We start from the raw sequence: 22,487 nt of genomic DNA, 5'->3' as shown, positions 1-22,487 counted from the left end.
GATGCAAGTAGTAAGTAGTTTAGAGAGAGTAAATTGTATCTAATGGTTTGGATCATTGGTGCTAGCCTAGCGGGCTAGATTCACTTGATTTGAACTATTGCATGGAGACACACATATTAGTCATACTCTATCCTTTATGTATATATATGTATATGCATAGCTAATTAGTTTGGTCTATAAAGCCTATGTGTCTTGGCTCACCCAATTGAGATCCAGGCCTGTAGCAGTCCGACACATTCCAATTTAACGACAATATTTTGTTTTCTATTGCAATATCCTTAACACATTCATGATTTTTTCCTTGATCAAATGGTCCCTCAAGAAATATGCCCAAATCACAAACTAGATGTATATTCATATTATTAAATATTTATAAGTTCCAAATTAATATGCTATATACTACTATTTAGGGAAATATTCTATATGCTGCTGATGGCACATGTTTTTCGCCATTGGTTACTCTTCTTTCCTTTTCTATACTTATCTTTAGGTGAATAGATATATAAATTCGAGGTCAACCTTGAATTCCCTGTATCTTGCTTGGTTGTAAAAGTAGAGAGATCAGGATTTTTGGGATCAGTAAAAGTGAAACAGGTGCTTTCTCTTCCCTCGTGTACTACGTTGGAAGAACCTCGTTTGTCCTGTTATTCTGATTCCCTGGGAGACCCTACCTTCTTCTGAAGGTGCAGCTACAAGGAAGTTGATACAGGATCCTCAGGTCATTTCATGTCGAAAGGAATGTTGATGATTTCTGAAGGCATCGGAAATGGATGCTCACCTATAAAAAAGGTTTCCAAGTGTATGATCGATGAGCTTTGTATCACTTGTGTTAATAAAGCTTGAATGCAGTAATTTGCAGTTGGCTGCAGATAACAGGATGAAATCTCATGATCACCATTACTCGCATCAACCCTCATTTGAAAATTCAATGGAAGGTTGGACAGATATTGTGGCAGACTGTAGGTCTGTTATCAACCATCATTTGCTGCCGTAATTCTCGTAACGACAATTTTAAGCTAAAGGAGCTGCTGCTCAACGTAAACCTAATCATCAACAGGTATGTAGTGTAACGGTCACAGCCTAAGCTCATGCAACCACCTGTAACCTGCTGCAAGTTCCCTCAGAGCAAGAGAGCGTGGATGAACAGGAAATATAACAATGTTTCATATAGGGAACTAATTTCATTCTTATAGCACAAAATAATTAAGAAGTAAACTCAAACATACTCCCATTGACTCGGCCAATGCTATCTGAATGTCCAGTTCTACCACTGATGCTTTGTTCTCTCTAGTCATATGGGCATTTAAAGCACTCATAGAGGTGGAGACATGGGCTTCCAGTAACGCTGATTTATTAAATGCTGCTCTTCCCGAGAGAGCTGCTCATCCTGAGGATGCATCGAAGGTCTACAGTAGTGAGGTGTTCCATAGTGAGATGATGGATGCTAGCAGCAGCTAGCTATCAATGAGGAATATTAGATCCAAACATTGAAAGACTGCCAGATATTCTATGATCGCAATGTTGCGAATGACAAATAACATCCGGATCGACACCTCCATGCTGATCAAAAATCAAAAAAATGATCCTGGTGTCACAGACTAACATAAACGCCGCTGTCAGAGGTCCGTAGTACGTGATAAACCTCTGAAGAGAACAGAAGCCAACAAACGGAGCCCCTGAGAAAAGATCTACGGACAAACCAATGCTTGAAGAGAATTGGTCAGTGTTGAGAATGAGAAAGTTCCACACAATGTAATTCCCCCTTGGATACATCAACATGTTCAACCAAAATGGAATATCCAAAACTTCCCAGACTGAAGGAAGTACCCTTGCTAAAGCTGCACCAATAGAAAACCCTAGTGAAACAGACCAGAAATTCGCACATAGCCTACTTCTTTGCATATGTAATAAGCATAGGATTCTGTTGTGTAATCTTGAAACCCTGAAGACCTTGCATGGCAAGTGTAGCCTGCATCTCATCTCCATACTCCACAAAAGCAATTCCAGGCTTTGCTTCTACCATTCTAACCTCCTTGAAACCAGGATACTGACAGAAGAGCATTTGCAGCATCATGGGAGTAGTCTCATGGGGAAGATTCTGAACGAAGAGTATGCTGTTTGGCAGTGCTGGTGCTTCAGGAATCATCGATTTAGCCCCTCCAGGATAAGGCAATTGAGAAAGCTGCATTTTTTTCATGTGAAAGATTAGGAAAATTTTCTTTAAAAGAAGAAGAGGAAAAAAAAGGCTTAGGAAATCAGAGCACCCACCAGGCAACAATATATGTAAAAGACAAACTATAACCATCAGCACAAGCATGCATACAAACACACCAGGAAAAAACCTAAATATATCAGATAGCTCATGAGCTCAAATTATTATAGATTGCAACAATGATCTACATTGTCGACTTCCGTTTGAAGCATGGTTCTATGAATCATTCCTTTTTCCTTTTAACATTCCTTTGATATCAGAGATGCTGGTAAGCAGGTTCAAGTAAAAGCATTGATGCTCACTTTCAGACAACAATGCAGGGATTATTACTGATGTTCAACCATAAGCATCAAAAAATAAACTGGCCATTCAGGTCTGTTATATTAAATTTCTTAACAAGAAAAAGATCAAATCAGAAAATGCAGGGAAGTATTTATACGAGCTATGAAGGACCCAACTTAACAAATACTTCAGCAAACATCCTCTCCCACCAATAGAAATTCTGCACATATCGGTGCCTGTCACCCAAGCATGTATCCCTTCACTCCCTAACACAGATTACTGCTCGTGCTAAATCTTGTTCCAATCGAGGATTCAAGAAATTGGTGCTATCATATAATTATTCATGTTGTATTTCCTAACAGGTGTCATATACCACTATCAGGGCAAATAAGCAACATCTTTTGCTCCCATTGCTAGAAGTAGCCAAGTTTGGTATCTGCCCCATATGCATGTATAACACTTCTTGTCTAAAATAATACAAATATGTGAATACAGCTCTGGGAATGGTGCTATACAGGTAATTTCTTGTAACACAATATGTAGCCTTATAATCGTAATATACAATATGTGCAAAAAAAGTCGGTTTTTGGTAATAAATTTGCATATGGGTTGGGCATGAGACCAATGTATAAGCTAGAAGTGTAGGATCTGCCACCAGAGAACCACATATTTTCATATCACATAACATGGCCCAAAGTTTGAGAACACTACTTTGCTAAGCTTCCCTACAAAAGACATGAAACAGATAAGTCTCATATTTATCTTTGAACCAAACCAATTCTAACAGCCTCCGGTAAAATCATTTGTGACTTCATGTGATCGGCAAAGGTGATACATTATAAGTAGAAAGCCGTAACCTCTTGTTATTTAATTACTAGTAGCCAAATATTATTTTAAACAGTGGATCTATCCGTTTTAAGAACTCAACTACACCATGTCATTTAAGTTTTTATAAAGATCAGTATATAGTTTGAACAAAACCATCCTCAAGCTCTATTATCACAATGAACTCTCATATTTAAAACCACAACCTAAGATACCTCATATCGGACCGCCATGTCCTATTCAGGGAAAAGACTGAGAATCTGTGCATATGGAACAAAAAGCATCTAAGGACATCTCCTGTCCTATAAGATTTCAAACTTATCAAACAAAAACACTGCTTTTCTCTTTTCCTTGCTTCTGTTATTAGTTTGTTCATATGTCTGAATAACAAGCTAATTTGTGTCCTACAAGTAAAACCTTATAGAGAATCATATCAAGTTGTTGTTGAGTTTGGGTTATTCTAATGCATAAAATCTCGCATTTGAGGGGGTTTGTAAGATGGTTGTGATCTCAAACAAGTGGGGTGGAAAGGCCTTGAATGGATAACTACGATCTTGAATGAAATTAGAAGCTGGCAAACTATTATAATCCTGCACAAGAAGAAAAAAGTTGTGTTTGGTGGATCTTCCTGAAATTACATAAAAGACTACAAAATAGAGGGATTGTTTTGAATACATACAAGGAGACAGAATATGCAATTCCAAAAGCAGTGGGGGCAGCAGATGAGTTAGAGAAAGTGCGGAATCAAATATTGAGTTTTTTCATTTATTAATTTTTTTAATGTATGGGATGGATTTCAGTTTCATAAAGATAAGAACACTGCTTGGGTTGGACCTTCCAATTTTATGGCAAATTAGATTTGGATGGGCATTAATCATGCCGATATAAGGCACAAGAGGGTAGCCAAGGTAGTTAATATATTCATGCTGTTGCATTTTTCAGAAGGTATAACTGTAACTTTGCATGATAAACACATTTTATGGCAAAGTTTGCGAAGAGGGCTAGACATAACCTCCTTGGAAAGTTATTATAGTTCTAGAACAGGTCATGGCAAGATCCAAAATATGAAAGATAAAAATCCCAGAATGCATACAGGTGGTGTAGCTCCGTAGGGGCCAGATCCAGTTTGGGTAGCATCAAGCTGTTGCTCTCGCCGCTTTCTTTCAGCTGCATAGTATCATAACCAGAAAAAAAGTAAGCAATGTTTCCTATCAAAATAATGCAAATTAAGCAGATATATATCTAATACAACAGATTCTTTAAAGTTTTGATAGGTAAATTATGTAATATAATGGCTCAAGATAGTCAGGCAGGAGTTGAGATTGAGCCCCTTATTGTGTATATTTATGAAATGATCAATGTTGTTAACTTAGCATCTGAAAAGCATTAGTTTAGTCACTTATCTACTAGTACATCATATTTGTGTCAAAGAAAACTGAGGTGGCATTTTCCAAGTTAAATAATCAACCAGCATTACTTATTGATCCTTCAAACACCCAATAAATAGGACTACTTGGCAAACAGGGATCCGTAAAGCCAATCTCAAATAATTCGGAAAGGCTAGATGGTTATGTTTATGCAGTTATGCTCATATCTACCATGAAATGATTCATAAAGAATAGAAGAGCTTAGAAGCCAGAAATTGAATCACCAAATTACATAACATAGATATAAGCAGTTTTCTTACATAAGGAGACAAAGAGAGAGAGAAAGAGGAGGAGGAGGAGGAAAGGAGGAAGGGAGGGAGGGAGGGAGAGAGAGGGGGGGGAGGGGGGTTAAGTAACATAAAAAACACCAAAGCCCAGTCTTACCCCTTTCTTCATGCCTCTTCCGTCTTTCACGAGGGACAAAAGTACCATCAGCTTTTGCTATTATATCTGATTTGGTCTTTGCATACTGAATTCTCTGCATTTTAACAAACCATCTGTATCATTATGAAGGGCAGAGAAAGTAGCGGTCCCACAATGGGACAAGAATGTAAGCAGGGAAAAAATCAAAGCAGAATGCCACAATATAAACACTTAGAAACAGAAAATATTTGGGGCTAACACAAATGACCTCTTGCATGCACTAAAGACCAACCCTGCTATTACATTTGCACTGGTAGGAGAAAAGATGAAAATTTGAGAAACTTGAATAGCTTTGAGGTTGTAGGATATAAGTTGAAAGCATTTTTCCATCATTCGATATGTCACTTCAAGAACTTATTTTCAAATGCTAACTGCTGCATCATCAGAACATTCAATTTCCAGATTCCTAAAATGCTGACATGTCTGGACATTAGACACCACATGACACAACATGGCACTCATGGGAACACTCAAAATGGAGTCCATATGTCAGCTAGAAGTGTTGATATATTTAACCAGCTACTGAAGTGTCCCATTAAAAGACATTTTTGTACAGGTTATCACATAAGTTCATCACCATTTCAAGTTTCAACTGTTAAACAACATATGCATGAAAGATCAAAGAATTATTCTTATGTGTCATATCCTTTTCTTTTTTATCATGAATGTTATATGGTTCCATGACTAAAATTTTGTTTAAAAACTCCAAAAGGAATAATCGAAGGTTTGGGTTTCAGCCCAAACCTGATAAGAAATTGGGGTGGGTCACTATCTCATGGCACCAAATATAATGTATACAAAGGTTTTTTATTCTACTTATATGCATATTTTCATCTCTTTAAATTTGGGATATGTTCTCTAGAGAAAACTTCAATTTTGCAAGCTCTGTGAACAACTGGTAGCACTGGGACGCAAACTTCAAAAACCATTTAGAGGAAAAGTACATTTTCTGACAAAGGTTTTGCTATCATAGAGCTAAAATTTCACAAAACTTTCTCCTTCCATATGTTAGACTGCAAATGTTTGATACAGTACACTCCAAAAACAACTTTTTACACATTTCATTTTCAAAAATACTTTTATTGTTTCAACAGGAAAGTACCATAAAAGAGTTATATCTAAAGGTACTAAACATATTATATATTTTGAGATGACATTAAGTTTGTTATTCTTGACAGATTTATTTTTTTTAACTATTTCTTATTATTTCTTAATTCTGACCTATATTTCCAGATTTTTTTATGATCTCCAAAACTGCTGAAACAACAACTCGAATAACCATTATCATGAAACTTATTTGCTAGTTTATAGTATATCTTACTAAGGGAATTTTATAGTTTAGAACTAGTCCAAAAGTACTTTCTTGACAGATGTGCAGATCAGTTTGCTTGCAAAAATTATGAGGGCTATTTCTATGTTCTCCATCTAATACTTTCACATTACAAGCAAAAAAAATTCATCTCTAACAGCCAACCCATATATCCTAATTTTTGATCTTGTATCCTTACAAGAACACCAATTCCTGACACCGCAACTTGATCTTCATCAAGTCTTTGCCCAAGTTTAGCATGATTTCTTCCCCACTATTTCTGTAACAATAGAGCCACCATGATCATTAGAATGGTAATGTGTTTTCTCATCCACAACCCAGTAAAACCACCAATTGAATTATCTTGTAACTACCATTTGTTCACTCCCCTTATCATCTTCTTACATGAGTAAGACAGAAGGTACTAAGGTAGAAATGCAACTGCCACCTAAGCTATGATCCCATGATTCCTCAAGCACCTGTTAGCAGAAATGATCTTTTTCTCTTTTCCCATGGGCTTGTTATCCAAAAAAAAAAGAGAAAATGCCAAGACTAGTAACAAAGAATAAATGAAATGAAAGGGGAAACAAGAGGAAATTTCAAGGATTGAACAAATACCAAAAAATTGAACTTGTATTACAAATAAAATTTTAACTTGATTAAAGAGAGAAATTAAGGGCAACAGATATAAGGTTTTATCGGTAACTAACTAAAGCACCCATTAGATGCATAATTCCAGCCTAATGGACAGAATCATGAAAAATAAGTCTCCTGCATGTAACTACCAGTAATTTTCCTAAGCATAAAAATTGAAACACAGAACTTCTAAATACATCAAATTTAGGTATTGCATGCTTTTTTGCACACAAATGCAATCAACCATGGTACTTACTCGATGAGCTTATAAATGCTGTCAGGATGGCTTAACTTTTGGTTTAAAGAAAAAAAAAAGGATAGGGGAAAATAGACTTCCCTTAATCCTGAGGTTGACACTACTCAAATAATAGCTAGAAGAAGAAAACATACATTTCGCATGAATCTCTCTCTCTCACACACACACACACACAGAGTCACAAACAAATGAACATGCATGCACACAAACCCTAATTTTCCTTTTAAAAAATCAATTTACATTAGTTTCTGTCAGTGATTTCTATTCCTGTTATGATCAGCATTATCCTGGCCTAGTTTCCATTTATAAACTCTGCATAGAACAACACCAACAATCTTAATTCTTATTCTTTTTTTCCCTCAGAATTTCTTATACTTCTTCCCTTTCATGTATTCCATAAAGTAACAAAGCAATTCGAATTTCAATCTTGTTATACTTGAGTTTGTTAGTGATTGGTGAAATTACATTGTGCCCAACCTAGGAATCACTCGAGTTCTTGAGCGCTTCTTCAAGCTTGTCTTTAACCATTCTAATAAATTTTCACTCATTTTCACATGGCAAACGTCTACTATCAAACTTCTATTCTCTACTCTAAAGCTAGTCTTCCTTTGAAGAGTCGTTCTTCCAAGCTTATCAACAGCAATAACTTAATTAAGTCACCCTAATAGGTCCAAAGATATTTATTGTTATTAGATCATCCAAAAGGAAATTAAAGAACAACTCAGACTGAGAATGTCTTTAGCCAAACTGACGCCATAAAACACATCCATTCATGGCAATTACGCCGCTCAAATATGTTTACAGATATTTATTCTTGTTCGATCATCCAAAAGGAGATCAGTAAATAACACCAACTGAGAGTGGCACATCCCAGACTGACAACATACAATTATATCAACCACCCTAACACCCGAAATGCGGCCCAAAAGAACTATGCAAAAACACCAAGCTCCCGAAGCCTTGAGCACCATTTGATGCTTCTACAGTCTCAAAGCAGTTCGCAACTGAATCATCTTGTTGGACTCTATAATCGTAACCATCAAAGCCTTGTCCACACTATTACAGGTTGGCATGTAAATCCTTGTATATATAGTATAACCTTCTTGTTCCCATCTTCCTCTAAATAATGTCAAGAGAGCACAAGAAAAAATATGGTATAATTAAAAATATTGTTAATATCTCACCTTTATAACTTGTACCTGGAATTACCAAACAAGAAATTACATGAACAACATAAGGGGCGTTTTCCTCCAAAAGTAGCATCCATTTTGGTCACTTGAATGAGATGTGAGAGTAATTTGTGATAATCTAAACTGTGACAAAAGTTGACAAACACATGCATAAACAGTACAATCAAGACTTATCTACCATCAGAAGTACTCTTAGTATGAGGTTTTCCTTAGATCATTTCTTGATAAACTCCAGGAAATGAAGAATTAATGCTTAACAGTTTTTATTCAGAAAACAAAATTACATCAGACTTCAGTTATCAAGTGTGGCAAATTTTGTAGAAGAACAAGCACAGCGTATCTTCATAATCTCTTAATGTAGCATCAATTTATAGCAGAATACCAACATTAGTTTCCTAGTCATTACAATCATGCATTAAAAACTGTATGTTAAAAAGATCACCATGGATCCAACAAAGCACAGCCAACTCAATATGAATTTAAAAGCATGATGTAAGGAATAGCTATCAGGCACATGATGACACCCTAATTTAAAAATTCAAAATTTGCTACAAAAGCTCTAAAAAGTTTTTTTTATAAACATCATAATTGGGGTTAAAAGGCCTTGACATTTACCATGGGCTTGTCATAGAATGGAAATCCTTGCATCCGCTTGAGTGCCTCCTTTGCTGATGAAACATCCTCAAAGATAACCCATGCCTGTCCTTTATGTTTCAGCGTCTTAAAAGCAAGCACCTCCAATATCTTCCCAAATTGTGAAAAAACAGCATGCAGGGATTTTTTAAGTTCTGTTTAACAAGACATTGATATTAGCCAAATAAAATCAGCTCAAGTAAACAAAAGAAGAAGCTCAAATGGAATAAGAGGAAATAAATCTGTAAAGCAATATAGAGAAAGTGAAACATCAAACAACAATCAATGACTCAAAATAGACAACCATGTCCTGATATTGAATAGCAATTAAGTATTCCTAAGAGATATTATCATAATTCATCACATTGGTGCTCAAAGAGCCCAAAATGGATAACAGCCCTGTGGTTTTTGGTCATTTTAATCTAGACTTTCTCCAGCAGATGTTCAGATCAGATGTCTAATCAGGTAAATAGCTTAACAAAGACAAAGCAGAGAGGAGGTTTGGTACTATTGTGGGAGGATTCAATGTTTTAGGACTTGCAGAGGTCCACAGTTAATATTAGAGGCTTTATGCAGGCTGCTATGGACTTTTCGAGAGATCTGGAAAAAATCTGAATGAAATAAAATAAGAATGGAGAAGCATAGAAGAAGAGATGATAACAGAGAGAAAATTCAGGAAATCAAATCTTAATTATTCTATGAAATAGATCCAACTAATAGATCCTAGTGGGAATAGATCCAACTTAGGAGGTCGATGGTTCGTACCCGTTGGATTTCTTTATAAACTTGCTCATAAATGATTGATAAGCTGGCAGAAAACAATGGGCATACCAAATGCTGCCTCATGGTGCATATACAAACAAAACACATCATGTACTTTAAATATCCATTGTAACAATCCATGGAAAAGTATGACCAGAATATTTGGCTTTCTGATGCTTACATGAGTTTTGACTCAAATGCCTGTGCTCCTTACAATTAGCAGAACAAATAAATACACCAAGACCTAGAAGAGGGAAGTATCAAAAATGTACAGGAGAAGTGGCAAGAAACTATTGCAAGCCTGTTAGGATGGTTACATTGTGAAAATTTTAGCTTCTTTTCACTACTATCTCAAAATTAAGGTGAAGTTGCATCAAATTATGAATATAGAGGAAAATAATTATCAGTCATAGATGATGTCCATGAATAGGAAAAGAAGCCCCAAAAATCGAATTCCACAATGATTTAGGGATACATAATGTTAACACTGCTTATCTGCTATTTGCTGATTCTTGGCCAAATCAAATACTTCCACAATCCTCCTCTGATCTTGCTTATTTGCTATTTAACAATATTGTGAAGCTTAGATACAGACAAGGCACCTTTTAGCTTGTTGACTGATAAGGGACAGGTTTCAACGCACTGTATAATTTATTGACCTTATGAGGTGCATATGTCCAACCATATTTGTTGATTGGAGCTAAACCGAAGTCTTCTCACCCAAAGAAGAGAAGAACAGTTACAATAATCAATGTTTACTTCATCCACGCCAATGCTCTTCACTTCTTTGTATACAAGTTCTTCTTTATTATTACAATCAATGCAAGCATTTCTAAGTCCATTCTTACACCAACCATTCCATTTTATTATTGGCATCTCCCTCCCATCCTGTTTCCATAAATTAGTAGTAGTCAGGACCGTAGTCATGGAATTCTCCAAACAGCTGTATACTTTTCAAACTATTGATTATCTATTTTATTAAAATTTTATTATTTTAAGGTTCTGTTATGCTTTCTGACAGAAAAATGAAACTTTGTTAAATTTTGGCAAAACCAAAGAAGACTATGAAATATTTGAGTTCCAACATGTTCATTAATTTCTTGCTTCCCTTTCCAGTATTAAAGAGTAATACACTGCATCTGATTAAAGGTCAGACAAAAGCAAGAAATTTCGCTCTGCGGTCAAGCTAGTACATCAAAACAAGGAAGAAATGCTACAGAAACTTTCAATCATAAGCCTGGCACAAACCTACCCCTTTTCCAACGTAACATACTAGTAAGCAATTCTCTCACAACACATAAAGACAAACAGGTCATATCAGAACAGTCTAATTCACACAAGCAGATCTTGAAGCCTAAAACCATACCTCTAAATGCAGTTTATAACCCTGTCATCTTCCTTTAAGCACATGAAGCATTCTATTTCTCAAAGACTATCAGCCACACGAATTCTCCCAAAACCCCAAGTCAAACAAACACCTATATCTTACGAGGTACCCTAAATTCAGACGTTATTGAACAAATCCAGTCCACAAAAAACATAATGTCCAAATCTGACATCATTCTTCCTTTCACACAACCCCATCTTATATTACTCAGATTCAGAGTCAGTTTCAAGGCTCATACCCAAATCCATGTCGAGTTAGCAATCACCAAACTAATCAAGATCACGACTCTATGATTTAAATGGAATATTATAGACCAGGTAAAGCAGTTCATGTATTCAGAAGATCACCACCAACACCGAGCACGAGGTATTCAGCTCAAAAAAAAAGAAAAAGGCAAGAACATGCTTTCTGCAACAGGCATTTCTCAAGAATCCATAAGAAGGGATCCTTGTTTTTTTCAACGGGTCCGGATGAAGACCAAAAATATTGAGCGACCGATCCGACAGAATAACCCAAAAGATGAAGAAGTATCGTTAATTTTTTCATGCTCATTCCAAATTTTAAGGAACCATTTGTACAAATAAGAAACCCCTTCCTTACACGATTTCTTCTTCATATAAATGGATATAGGATCTATGGGACAATTACTTAGAAGTACATTTTGTGCAACAGCCCTTCCCATGATCCTGAACTGATCTTACCCGGGATCGCAAATCCCAAGTTTGTCTATGAAGAGCTGATCTAATTATATTAGTTTCTACAATTGATTTCTTCTGTGTAATACTAATTTGATATGGCCTGCTTGATAACTGCTACAAGATCCCGTGCATTGGAATGAATGGTTATGGACCCGAATACGTTGGTACGAAACATTTTCCTAGCTCCAAGAATTAGACACAAGAATTGATGAAATATCACTTCGTCAAAGATTATAATTCAATAGATGAACGATAGGGAAGTAAAATAAATCAATAAGGGCATACAAAAAACCTAGGTTTTTCTCGAGATACCAAAGAAAGAGAAGTAACAAAAGCACATGACCACATAAACCCTAATCTTCTGTTGAGGGTTTAGGGCTTAAGAAAACGGATTCTTGCATCGCCTCCAGAAAACAAAAAGAAAAGGAGAAAGAAAAGGGGGAGAGGATTTACCATCGATTTTGATCTTCTCGTTGAGGTTGTTGATGTAGATGGTCATGTTGGGTTGAATCGCCGAAGCGTCATCACCACCGGTGCTCATCTTTGTCTCGCAAGCGAGAGCGAAGAAGGGAGTGAGAGAGATACCGAGGGAGAGAGGGAGTTTGTCCTGGTCGCTTCTCTGATTCGCGGCCGAGCCACGATTATAGCCGAACTCGAGCCAAATTTTTAGCTGTCCAACTTGTTCCTGGTCTTATTTATCTGGCTTTTGTCCTTCCCGGATAAAATGGGATCAGATAATTCTTGTAAGGATATATTTTTATATCCAGATATTGATGTAAATTTGGGCATTCGAATATTTATATATGTATCCATAACCGTTTCTATATTTGTCCAACATAAATAGATATAAATATATATCTCAAAATAATTTTTTTGAAAAATTATGACTTTGAATTAATATTTTTTGAAAAACTTTGAACTAGTAATTTCATATATATAAACTCATGCTTCAACATGTATTAATTGTTTATTATGGTTTGGAATTGAACCTTAAGTATCTAATGTGCGTGTTTGAATCCTACTTTGTCTCGCGCTCTCTTTTCTTTTCTTTTTTTAAGAGAAAAATAGAGGGTAGATCAATGCTATATTGCATAAATCTTAATATTTGGTCATGTTTAAATTCTTTCTTGTCCCGCATGTGATAGCTTGGGCATATCAGTTAACAAAACCATTCAAGATTACATCAAGCTTACGAACACAAGCAGCTATGACCTAAATCTTATTCTCTGGAAAAAATGTTTATGTGTCTGCTACAATATCATGTGCTGAAATTATAAGAAGGCTCTTCATTGTATATGTATTCAACTCCAAAAGATTCATGTCTTTATTCGATCAGCAACTAGGCACATCCCATGCATGTTTGAGAGAAAAGAGAAAAGAGCAAGTGATTCTATTTAAGAGTCAGAATAAAAGAGTTTCATCTTATCGGAAGATGAATCTAAAAAATAAGTAGAATTCAATCAGTCCAAATATTTTACAAAAGGAGAACGATATGATTGAGAAAACAGGAGAGAAAGTGCATATGGTGGTAGTTTATGACGACAAGAAAGCGAGATAATTAACATAATTTTAAAGAAAAATAGGATGATATACGCGGTATAAAAAAAATAGATGAAATGAAGAAAGAATCTTCCTTAAGTTTAAAACTGTCATTGTTATATATAATATGGAAAAAGATTAGGTGAATCTTTGGATGAAAATTGTTGCAAAGTAGTTATTTATTGTAAGGCTCCAATTAGATTTTTAATAAGAGAAATGAATTAGTAAAATGGAATTTCATTGTATCTAGATCAAGTGATCAACATATGGCTGTGCTTGTAACTTAAATACCAATTTCATTGCAAAAAATCTGATTAATAACACTATATAATAAGTTGAATCTTTGGAGCACTGGATTTATATTTTTTTTCGTGTTTAATTTTCTATATAAATAATTGTTGTTTGGTTGATAATATCACATCAAACTTTAATTTGAATAAGATTACGAGGTAGAGTTTGAAGGGCATTTGAAGCAATCCATCTTAGCTATCCAAAAGGAGTCTCCCTCTTACAACTAATTATGTTCTAACTTCTTGAAAGTTAAAAAATGATTATCAGAGTCCGGTCATACTCCCACAGCCTCTGGTCATGATATGATAAAATAAGTAGTTAGATAAACCACTCTATAATCCAGAACCCACAAAAGAGAAGGGAAAAAAAGAGGATCTTATATTTTGCAATTTGCGAGAAAGCAATTACTCCAAAGGAGATCTAAAACCTTTATTTCCTTAACTTTCCCTCGGTCTCTTCGCATCAACATAGAACCTAAAAAATGTTAAGGATGATATGTCTTAGTTTTCTATGCATGGTGAAATTAATCCTTCAATTTGGGGGAAGAAGGGGGAAAATAGAAATCAGTTCCAAGCAGTTTGGTCCAACATCTCAAGTCGATGCTATCACAGTAGCTGAGCATTGGCTCAGAGACTCTGTTGAAGTTGGCAAATAACACCATTCCTCACATGATGCAGTAACCAAGCATTTTACATTGAATTTAATAAGCTCTACAAATGCAGTATGAAATACAGCCAATCCAAGCAATCCATAATGACATTACATTGTCTTAAAGGAGCATATGCTTACAGATATGATAGCACTTAAGTTGCTTTAGAATGAAGCAATCTCACATTATTATGAGGGGAGAAAAGATGACAAAATCTTGTACTGCTGCTAACTATGAACCATCTTCCAAAGATGCTAAGGCTGCAGCGAAAAGTATCATAGAGTATGACAAGCAATGATCCCACCTCAAATAAAGAACAAGCCAGAGAGGAGTTTGAAGGCATCCAACTTAAATATATGATAAAGGCCACTGGGTAGATGATGGGTAAAGGAGGAAGGGAGAAAAATTGCATTGAACAACACTTTATTGCTGTACAGAAAAAAACAAAGTCTCTGGAATTAATTTACAGCCTTTTCCTGGAAATTAGCATACAAGCTTTGAATTCCTGATGGTCTAAAAAGGTGTTAAATGGCTAGCAATGCCTGCCAGACTAAATACTGGCAGCTAAAAGAGAAAATTAATGTAAGATCGGATGAAAACCCTTTGGACCGTCATTTAGCTGAGCAGATCGGTCATAATTGTAGAGACATCAAATATTCCCACCTGTTGCCAACTGCTAACCAGAAACCAGAATAGTGAATTAGTGTGTGCAATAGGGTTCAAGAAAACAAGCTTAAAATAAATTGCATTGTTAACCAACAAGATAAATTGCATAATTTCACCAAGTAGTCATCAGGAAAAAACCCACAACAATGGGATATAAGAATTACTTCTTTGGTATTGGTCTTAATGTATTAGAGCTGCCTGGTCCAGCTTTAGCTCCAAAGGGTTTCAATATCTCAAACGAACACAATAGGGACTCGTCTATGCTCAACAAAGCACCAGCATTATCAAATTCACCGCAATAATTTGGAGCTGAAAATATCGTGACTAGACTCCGTTGTGCAAAAAACTCATATCCGTCCTCTACTACCTGAAAGTTCAAATGTCAGAGATACTTAATAGCTCCTTAAAAAAAAAAAAAAAATGATGTCAAATTTAACTGACCTGATGAGCTCTGCATAGAAGATCAAGATCATTCTTCTCCAAAAACTCAACAAGTTTATCAGCACCAAAAGTACATGAAACCCCTCTATCACTCATTCCCCACCCTTGAACCTCAGGATCAGGATCAGACCAAAGCAAATCACAAAGAAGACCATAATCTGGAATCTCAATGGCCCTCCCAATATCTCTTATTTGGTCCAAACTGGTCAACTCTGGTGAAAGCCCCCCATGCATACACAAGATTTTCTCGTCGACAAGCGCTGCAATAGGTAAGCAATTGAAGCAATCACAAAATATCTTCCAGAGCCGAATATTGAACCTCCGCTTACATTCATCATAAAAACCATATACTCTATTGATTTTTGCATCTTCATGGTTTCCCCTCAGAAGAAAGATTTTGTCAGGGTACTTTATACGCTAAAAGCAAACATATTGTCTCCAAGAAATAGGTAAGTTGAAGCCGGAGGATAGCCACCACATTCAAATATCCTTATTAGATCAATATATTGTCCATGTATATCACCTGTAACACATCAGCCATGTTACTGATATTAGAAAGAGACAGAACTTTGAAGGTTGTATAAATTCAATATATTACTATGTAACACCCAGCCCAACTAATAAGAAACTGGGCTTAGTCCACTTGACCAGCCCCAATGTAAAGAGTTACAGTAGGAGACGAAAAAAAAGGATAAAGCCCTATAGAACTGGGCGGTACGACCCAGTTCGGCAGACCTTATTCTAGCTTATTTAGATTTGGCGAGTGGAGTAGGCTTTGTATTTTGATAAGGGGTTTGGATGTGTCTACCATAGTTGAAGTTTCAGTCTAACTCTGAAACCAAAACTTATCAGTTCGAACTGGAACTAATATGAATTTGGACCCAGTTTTGTCTGAAACATCTTATAGGCCAAATTTGTTGTGTATATGGGCAATTCAAACTAAGTCTTTATTATTTTCTAATTATTCCAGGTCCAAAAAATATTTCCCAAGATTAAGCTTAAATTTTTCAAGTTTTGTGCATATTTGGAAGCATTTGATATCGGAGTCCAAAAAAATTTAGAGAAGTAAAACTTTTGACATAGTCTTAGCCAAGGCATGTTAAACTGGCCTGTACCGGCCGGTTCAGCATGTACCGTATTGGTACTGGAGCCAATCGGTATGGTTCGGCCGTGGAAAACGGTTCCGGCTCCTATCGGTTCTTGCTGCGTACAGGTGCGAACCAGTCCGGTTTGCACTGATACCACCTAGTACTAGCGCGGGAAGAAGAAAAAAGAGGAGGAAGAAGAACCGGACAGAAGAGGAAGAAAGAGAAAGAAAGAAGAGGAAGAAGAGAAAGAGGAGAAGAAGAAGAGGAAGAAGAAGAGAAAGAGAGACCTACCAGTACTGAGCCTCATCGAGGTGATCCTTGTCGGGGCGATCCTCGTCGACGCTTGCTCGCGGGAGAAGAGCGGAGGAGAGAGGAGAAGAAACGAGAAGACTCGGAAAGAAGGAAGGAAATCCTGCATGGAAAACGCGTCCCGCGCTGGGAACGCGTCCACAAGGAAAATGACGCCGGGAAACACGTTTCACGGTTGTAGTTTTAAGTGGAAAACGAGGAAAACGCGTTTCACGCGCACGGGGTTGCGCGCCCGCGCTCCCGTGCACTCTCGCACGTGCTGTTCCCGAACCGGGTCGGTACAACCAGGTTCAGTTCGGTACAGTACCAGTATCGATGCCCATGGTACGTTGGTACGGTCGGTACGGCGGACCTTGGTCTTAGCTATCTTAAACCTTATAGATATCTATTTTTTGTATTCAAATTGTCATCAAACTACAAAATGATATACTATGATCTAAAATAATGTGAAACAAGATTCCAAATTATTTTTCTATAAGGCTTATTATATACATAAACGCATACTTAAATAATACATATGTACATACACATATTATTTCATCATGAAACAACCAAAACATTATACTCAATGTCCCAAACAATATTTACTTAAAAATGATGTCTACTTTGTTTCTTGAATATTGATTAATCATTCTTTTTCTTGTGGATGTAAAAGATGGTAGAACCACCATCCTATTTTCAATTTTTGGATTATTTTACTATTTCCTGGCCAAAGTGTCTGAAGCAGGAGCAAGAACTACCCAAACTCCTGAAATAGAAGCTCATTTCACTCGTCTGAATGGGAAATGGGAATTGATACTTAGAACCTTAGTAATATGACATGTGGCAATATTTTTCATAGGTTCTGAACTTGACAGTAAGTTGTTGAGGCACCATTGCTCGCAATGCCTGTATTCTATGTGATTCTGTCCTATTTGGCCAATTTCAAACAAGCAATGATTGATATGGCATTATGATGATTCAGGGAGAATACGAGGAAAAATGAGGTAAGATGAAGAGATATGATCATAAAATAGTAGGTTTGCAACAAATAGGATAGTGGCTTCTATGCAATGATCTGAAACTTGGATTGTCATGGACAGGAAGCAGCCAAAATTGTTAGACTACGATGGATTCTAATGGAACTGAGAATCCCTAGTTTTGGAATTATGCTCTGAGCAATCACCAATTTTGGACATTATGAATATCCTACAAATTATCTATGCAGATATTAAGATTGAAGTTAGTTAAGTATGCTAATGGGCTGGCTTTCAACCGAGCATATTAAAATTTTCAATAGGAAGGACATGACAATGTGTTTCACAAATGCTTGAAATAGGCACAGAAACTCTCACTTAAGAGTTTCTGCAAACCTATAGCCACTTTCTGGGACTTCATTTAAAATACTGAAGGCACTAGGCTGGCTCCCTCGGGTGTATTGCCAAAATGTGGCTGTTGGTGACAACAATGAGCTCAACTCTATAATGACCACCTAGGTGGCACCAGTTCCAACCAATAAACTGCTATAGGTGGCTAAAAACCAACACAAAAGTATTAAAACAACATCTTCCAGAGTGATGAGAAAACTTTAGCCTTTCATGATCCAAGCTGGACCAAATCCACTCTATGGAACTGTCAGCTTCAGCTTTCAAGTTGAAACAGAAAAGATGAAAACCCTAAAAGAAAGCTGCATGCATGTTACAAATTTGGCAGTGATTTTCAGTTGCCAAGTTCAAACAGAAAGTACAGAGAATCTAAAGGAAAATGGCATACACAGGACAAAATTTGGTGGGTTATCTTAAGATCCAGAAGGCAATAAATGAAAAGAGAATCCACTACAATAAAAATGGCAAAAAAGAAATAATAATGAAGAGATCGGTAAACAAGAAAGCTAATATGAGACATCCAAAAACAAGTTAAGTGCATTAAGAGTTCGATGAATTCAAATTTGGTGTGAAAATGGGAAACCAAGATAATATGAAAAGGTTGTTTTCAGAGTGCATCAAATGAATCAATTGAGGATTTAATTTAGAAGAGAAAAGAAAAGGAGGATGGTTGTGCAACCAACCTTAATTATGACAAATGAAGGAAAGACTACAGATAGCTTTTGCACTAGTTACAAAAAGGCCAGCCAAAAGAATACAACTTCATCAGTAAAAAGATCAAAGGAGAATTTGAGTAGTTTGGCAAACTGTCTTAATAACATATTAAGGAAAATGCCAATGTTAGAAGAAGGGTAGTGATATTCGTAACAAAAATTAAAATGACAAGAAAATTAACCAATTACATTGAACTAAGCTTAAAAATAAGCTATGAAAGTATGTCTATGGTGCATGTGCGCTGGAACAGAGATTATGGAAAAGAGCAACATGCATAAAAAATTAATTCAGCATCATGTTGAGAAGGTTAAATGACAAGGTTACTTGAAGTGGCATACATTTTGAAAGAAGAAAACACAACTTTTATTGGCTTGAAGAACTCATGTAATAGAAATAATATGGGCTAACTAGGTCCATGTTAAGGTAGAAAATACATTTAGATAATTTTCCTTTTTCAACATGCGTGGAGTGAAAAAAGCTTTAGGTATAGCTTTGATGATCTTGATTGCAGTGGCTTGTGAGACCTCACCAATAGTTAATACCTAAGATATGATCATTACACTATACAAAGACAATAAGCAGGAGACTCAATTATTTATGTCATTCAAGGAGATACAATTTTGATTAATAAAATGAAAGTAAAATTGAATAAAATATTGACATCATGCTAGAAAGCACCGGATGTTAATGAAGCATAAGGCATGCAGAAGTGATAAAATAAGGACATGGTCTAATGTGTTGGTCGTTGTATTGGAGACACGCAGATAAAGAAACCAAAGTATGACTACTAGTCTACTAGAATAGCAGACGAGTGGATGAAGTGGCGAGGTGCCTCTAGGTGTTGTGTGCGCCGCATTCATATGAAACGTAAGGAAAAATTTCAGACCACAGTAGACCAAGCAATATTAGATCAGATTATTATGCAGAGAAACAAGGTTGCATTGATTGGATATACGAAGAAAGATATGAGAGAAGCCAAAATTAATAGATAAGCCCTATATATGAACGTATTGAGTGAAAATTAAAGGAAAAAAAAACTGACCAAATATATTAGCGGATAGTGTTTGTTGGTATGGCTTTGGTCACGTTATGGAGATAGCAATGTGTGGACATTCAGAACATTGTTGTTAATTTCCATTTACAAACACTGGTTATGAGGTCGTGCTTCCCTGTTTTTGCATTCCCCTTCTTAGATAAAAATCTCTTTAATCTAGTGAGAGTTCATGTGCTTCCACTGTAACTCCAAATACCCGAACAGAAGAAACATCGAAACTTTATCGCGTTTTTTTTTAAATAAAAAAAACTCCCAGAAAACTTCCATGGATTTTATAATTGAGACAGAGAATCTAGACATCATTCTAACGAATCTTACAGAAAGATTCTCCAGACCACCCCAAATCCACCTCCGGATCCCAAAATTTCCTCAACTAGAAGAGATTCTTATGGCACAGACTCAAAACCAACCACCCAATAGAATCCCAACGACCTACAATCTCATGCCCCAACTCTTCCACAAAACCAACTCATGCTCAACCCAATGCACCAACAATGGCAAGAATTCCGAGAAACCGAAAAAGGAATCAAGACAAAAGGGAATAAAACTCACCGCAGATCTTGATGGGGGCGTGGAGATCGAGGAGGGTGGGCTGGGAGAGGAAGACCCGCTTGGCCTCGACGCAGAGCAGCCGGATCTCCGACTCCGAGAGCTGGACCTGCTTCCGGCCACCGTTGCGGCCGCCGTCGACGAGCCGCCGGACAATGTCGTCCAGGACGGCCCCCATCGATCTCTTCGTCGTCATCATCTCTCTCCCGCCTTCCAAATCCCGGAGGGTTTTCCCTTCGCCTTCTCCTCCTCTCTCGATCACCTCTCCTCCCTCGCTGGATTTTCTTTTGTTCCTTTCTTTGTGGTGACGACGTGGTGGTTTACTTTTGCTGTCGGGGACAGTTCGACAAATATTTGTTGTCGGGTTTGACCAGGTTTGGGTCCAATTTATTCTCTGGCTTCATGGTTGAGTCCAAAATTTCTAGAAATGAAGACAACCAAATATTGGCAGTGTTTGGTATAAGTTGGATAGAGTTAGCCTTGACAAAGTTAATTGGTGAAGGAGAAATCTCCATGCCACCTGGAATTCTTGGTTTCATGAGGTAGGTGTGGTTCCCAGGATGAGACATGAATTATAGTAGGAAAGTTAGGTATGGATCTTGTGCAATATGTCATGGCATAGTTAAATAGGCATGATGTTAATTAGTTTAAAGATACACAATTAGTGGTGCATTATTGAAGCTAGAGATGGGCCTACTATGTGATTGACTAGGTTGGTGCAACTTTCCAAGTGCATGGTGGCGAGAGACATGTGATTATTGTTGAAGTGTTACGATTCACAATGTTTATGTATGATTAGGTGATGATGAATGCAAGCTTGATGACTTGTTTGGTGTAATCTTAATTGATGATGCCCATGAATTCTTAGGATTAGCATCTGGTACATATTTTGCAAGTTTGTTTTAAGATTGAATTATCCCGATAATGGATATCCATAGAGCTAGAGCTTGCCAACAATACTTATTAGTTGATGTGGACATAGCTTATCGAAAGTACCTATTTATCACCTGATGTAAAGAAAAATGCCTACTTGTTAGCTGATGTGAATGTACTTAGGTGATGATTGGATCTATCATCACTATCACCCCCACTAAAAAAACCCACCCTCAAATGCTAACCCTAACTCATTCCCCCCTCCCCCCTGGCCGCCCAAGCCACCACCGTCGCCCTTGTCCTCCTCCTCCTCCTCCTTCCTCTTCTTTTTCCTCTCCATCTATTACCTCCTCTTCTCCCTCTCCATCTATCCACTCCTCTTTTCCCTCTCCTTCCACAAATCCTAGTCCATAGGAAAGAAATTAGGAAGGTAAGTGCTAAAGAAATAAAGAGGCATTACAAACATGATGCTTTTCAAACAAAGCCTTTTCTCTTTATGAAATCCCCCTCTCCATCCTCCCAAAATTGGACTGGTCGTCTTCTTATGGAGGCCACCACCAAAAGCAATATATTGGAACCCTAGAACTCGGGAATAGATCCAACTGGAACAATAAAAGAGAGCGAAAAAGAGAGGAGAGGAAGGCTCAGAGCTCATGAGCTCCTTAATGGCGAACCCCTACGTGGTGCAAACATTTCACTCTCCTCCTCTCCCTCTCCTATCTTCTCCCCTAATGGGTAGTTGATGTAGTGAGGTTGGCTTTAATTCAATGTATTTAGGTGGAAAACTAGTTGGAAAGTAGGTCTGATATTTTCATGTTATATTTTCATTAGATAGAAAGCAAGTGATCTTTTCCAAAATTGGGCTAGTGATCAATTTATTCCTGTTAATTTATGACTCACTAATTGTAGG

General features: G+C 36.9%; 1 protein-coding gene and 1 pseudogene across 2 annotated transcripts; both read right to left on the bottom strand.

Moving 5' to 3' along the window:
- Positions 1-1,689: 1,689 nt before the first annotated feature.
- Positions 1,690-12,772, bottom strand: LOC103721691 (U1 small nuclear ribonucleoprotein A-like). Its single transcript, XM_008811996.3, has 5 exons — positions 12,494-12,772; positions 9,176-9,348; positions 5,131-5,224; positions 4,413-4,486; positions 1,690-2,182 (listed from the first exon to the last, which is right to left on the bottom strand). Exons 1-5 carry the CDS (start codon positions 12,579-12,581, stop codon positions 1,889-1,891), a joined length of 723 nt encoding a protein of 240 aa, XP_008810218.1. The 5' UTR covers positions 12,582-12,772; the 3' UTR covers positions 1,690-1,888.
- Positions 12,773-14,904: 2,132 nt separating this feature from the next.
- Positions 14,905-21,046, bottom strand: LOC103723217 (serine/threonine-protein phosphatase PP1-like; annotated as a pseudogene). The gene is made up of 4 exons (XR_016398274.1): positions 20,708-21,046; positions 15,627-16,149; positions 15,350-15,552; positions 14,905-15,192 (listed from the first exon to the last, which is right to left on the bottom strand). The product of XR_016398274.1 is annotated as a serine/threonine-protein phosphatase PP1-like (transcript).
- Positions 21,047-22,487: the final 1,441 nt, after the last annotated feature.

Source organism: Phoenix dactylifera, chromosome 14 (genome assembly GCF_051530095.1).
Source record: "Phoenix dactylifera cultivar Ajwa chromosome 14, Ajwa_hap1_PhDact_Kaust_v1.1, whole genome shotgun sequence".
Taxonomy (NCBI): Eukaryota; Viridiplantae; Streptophyta; class Magnoliopsida; order Arecales; family Arecaceae; genus Phoenix; species Phoenix dactylifera.
This window is presented reverse-complemented; position numbering and strand designations above follow the sequence as displayed.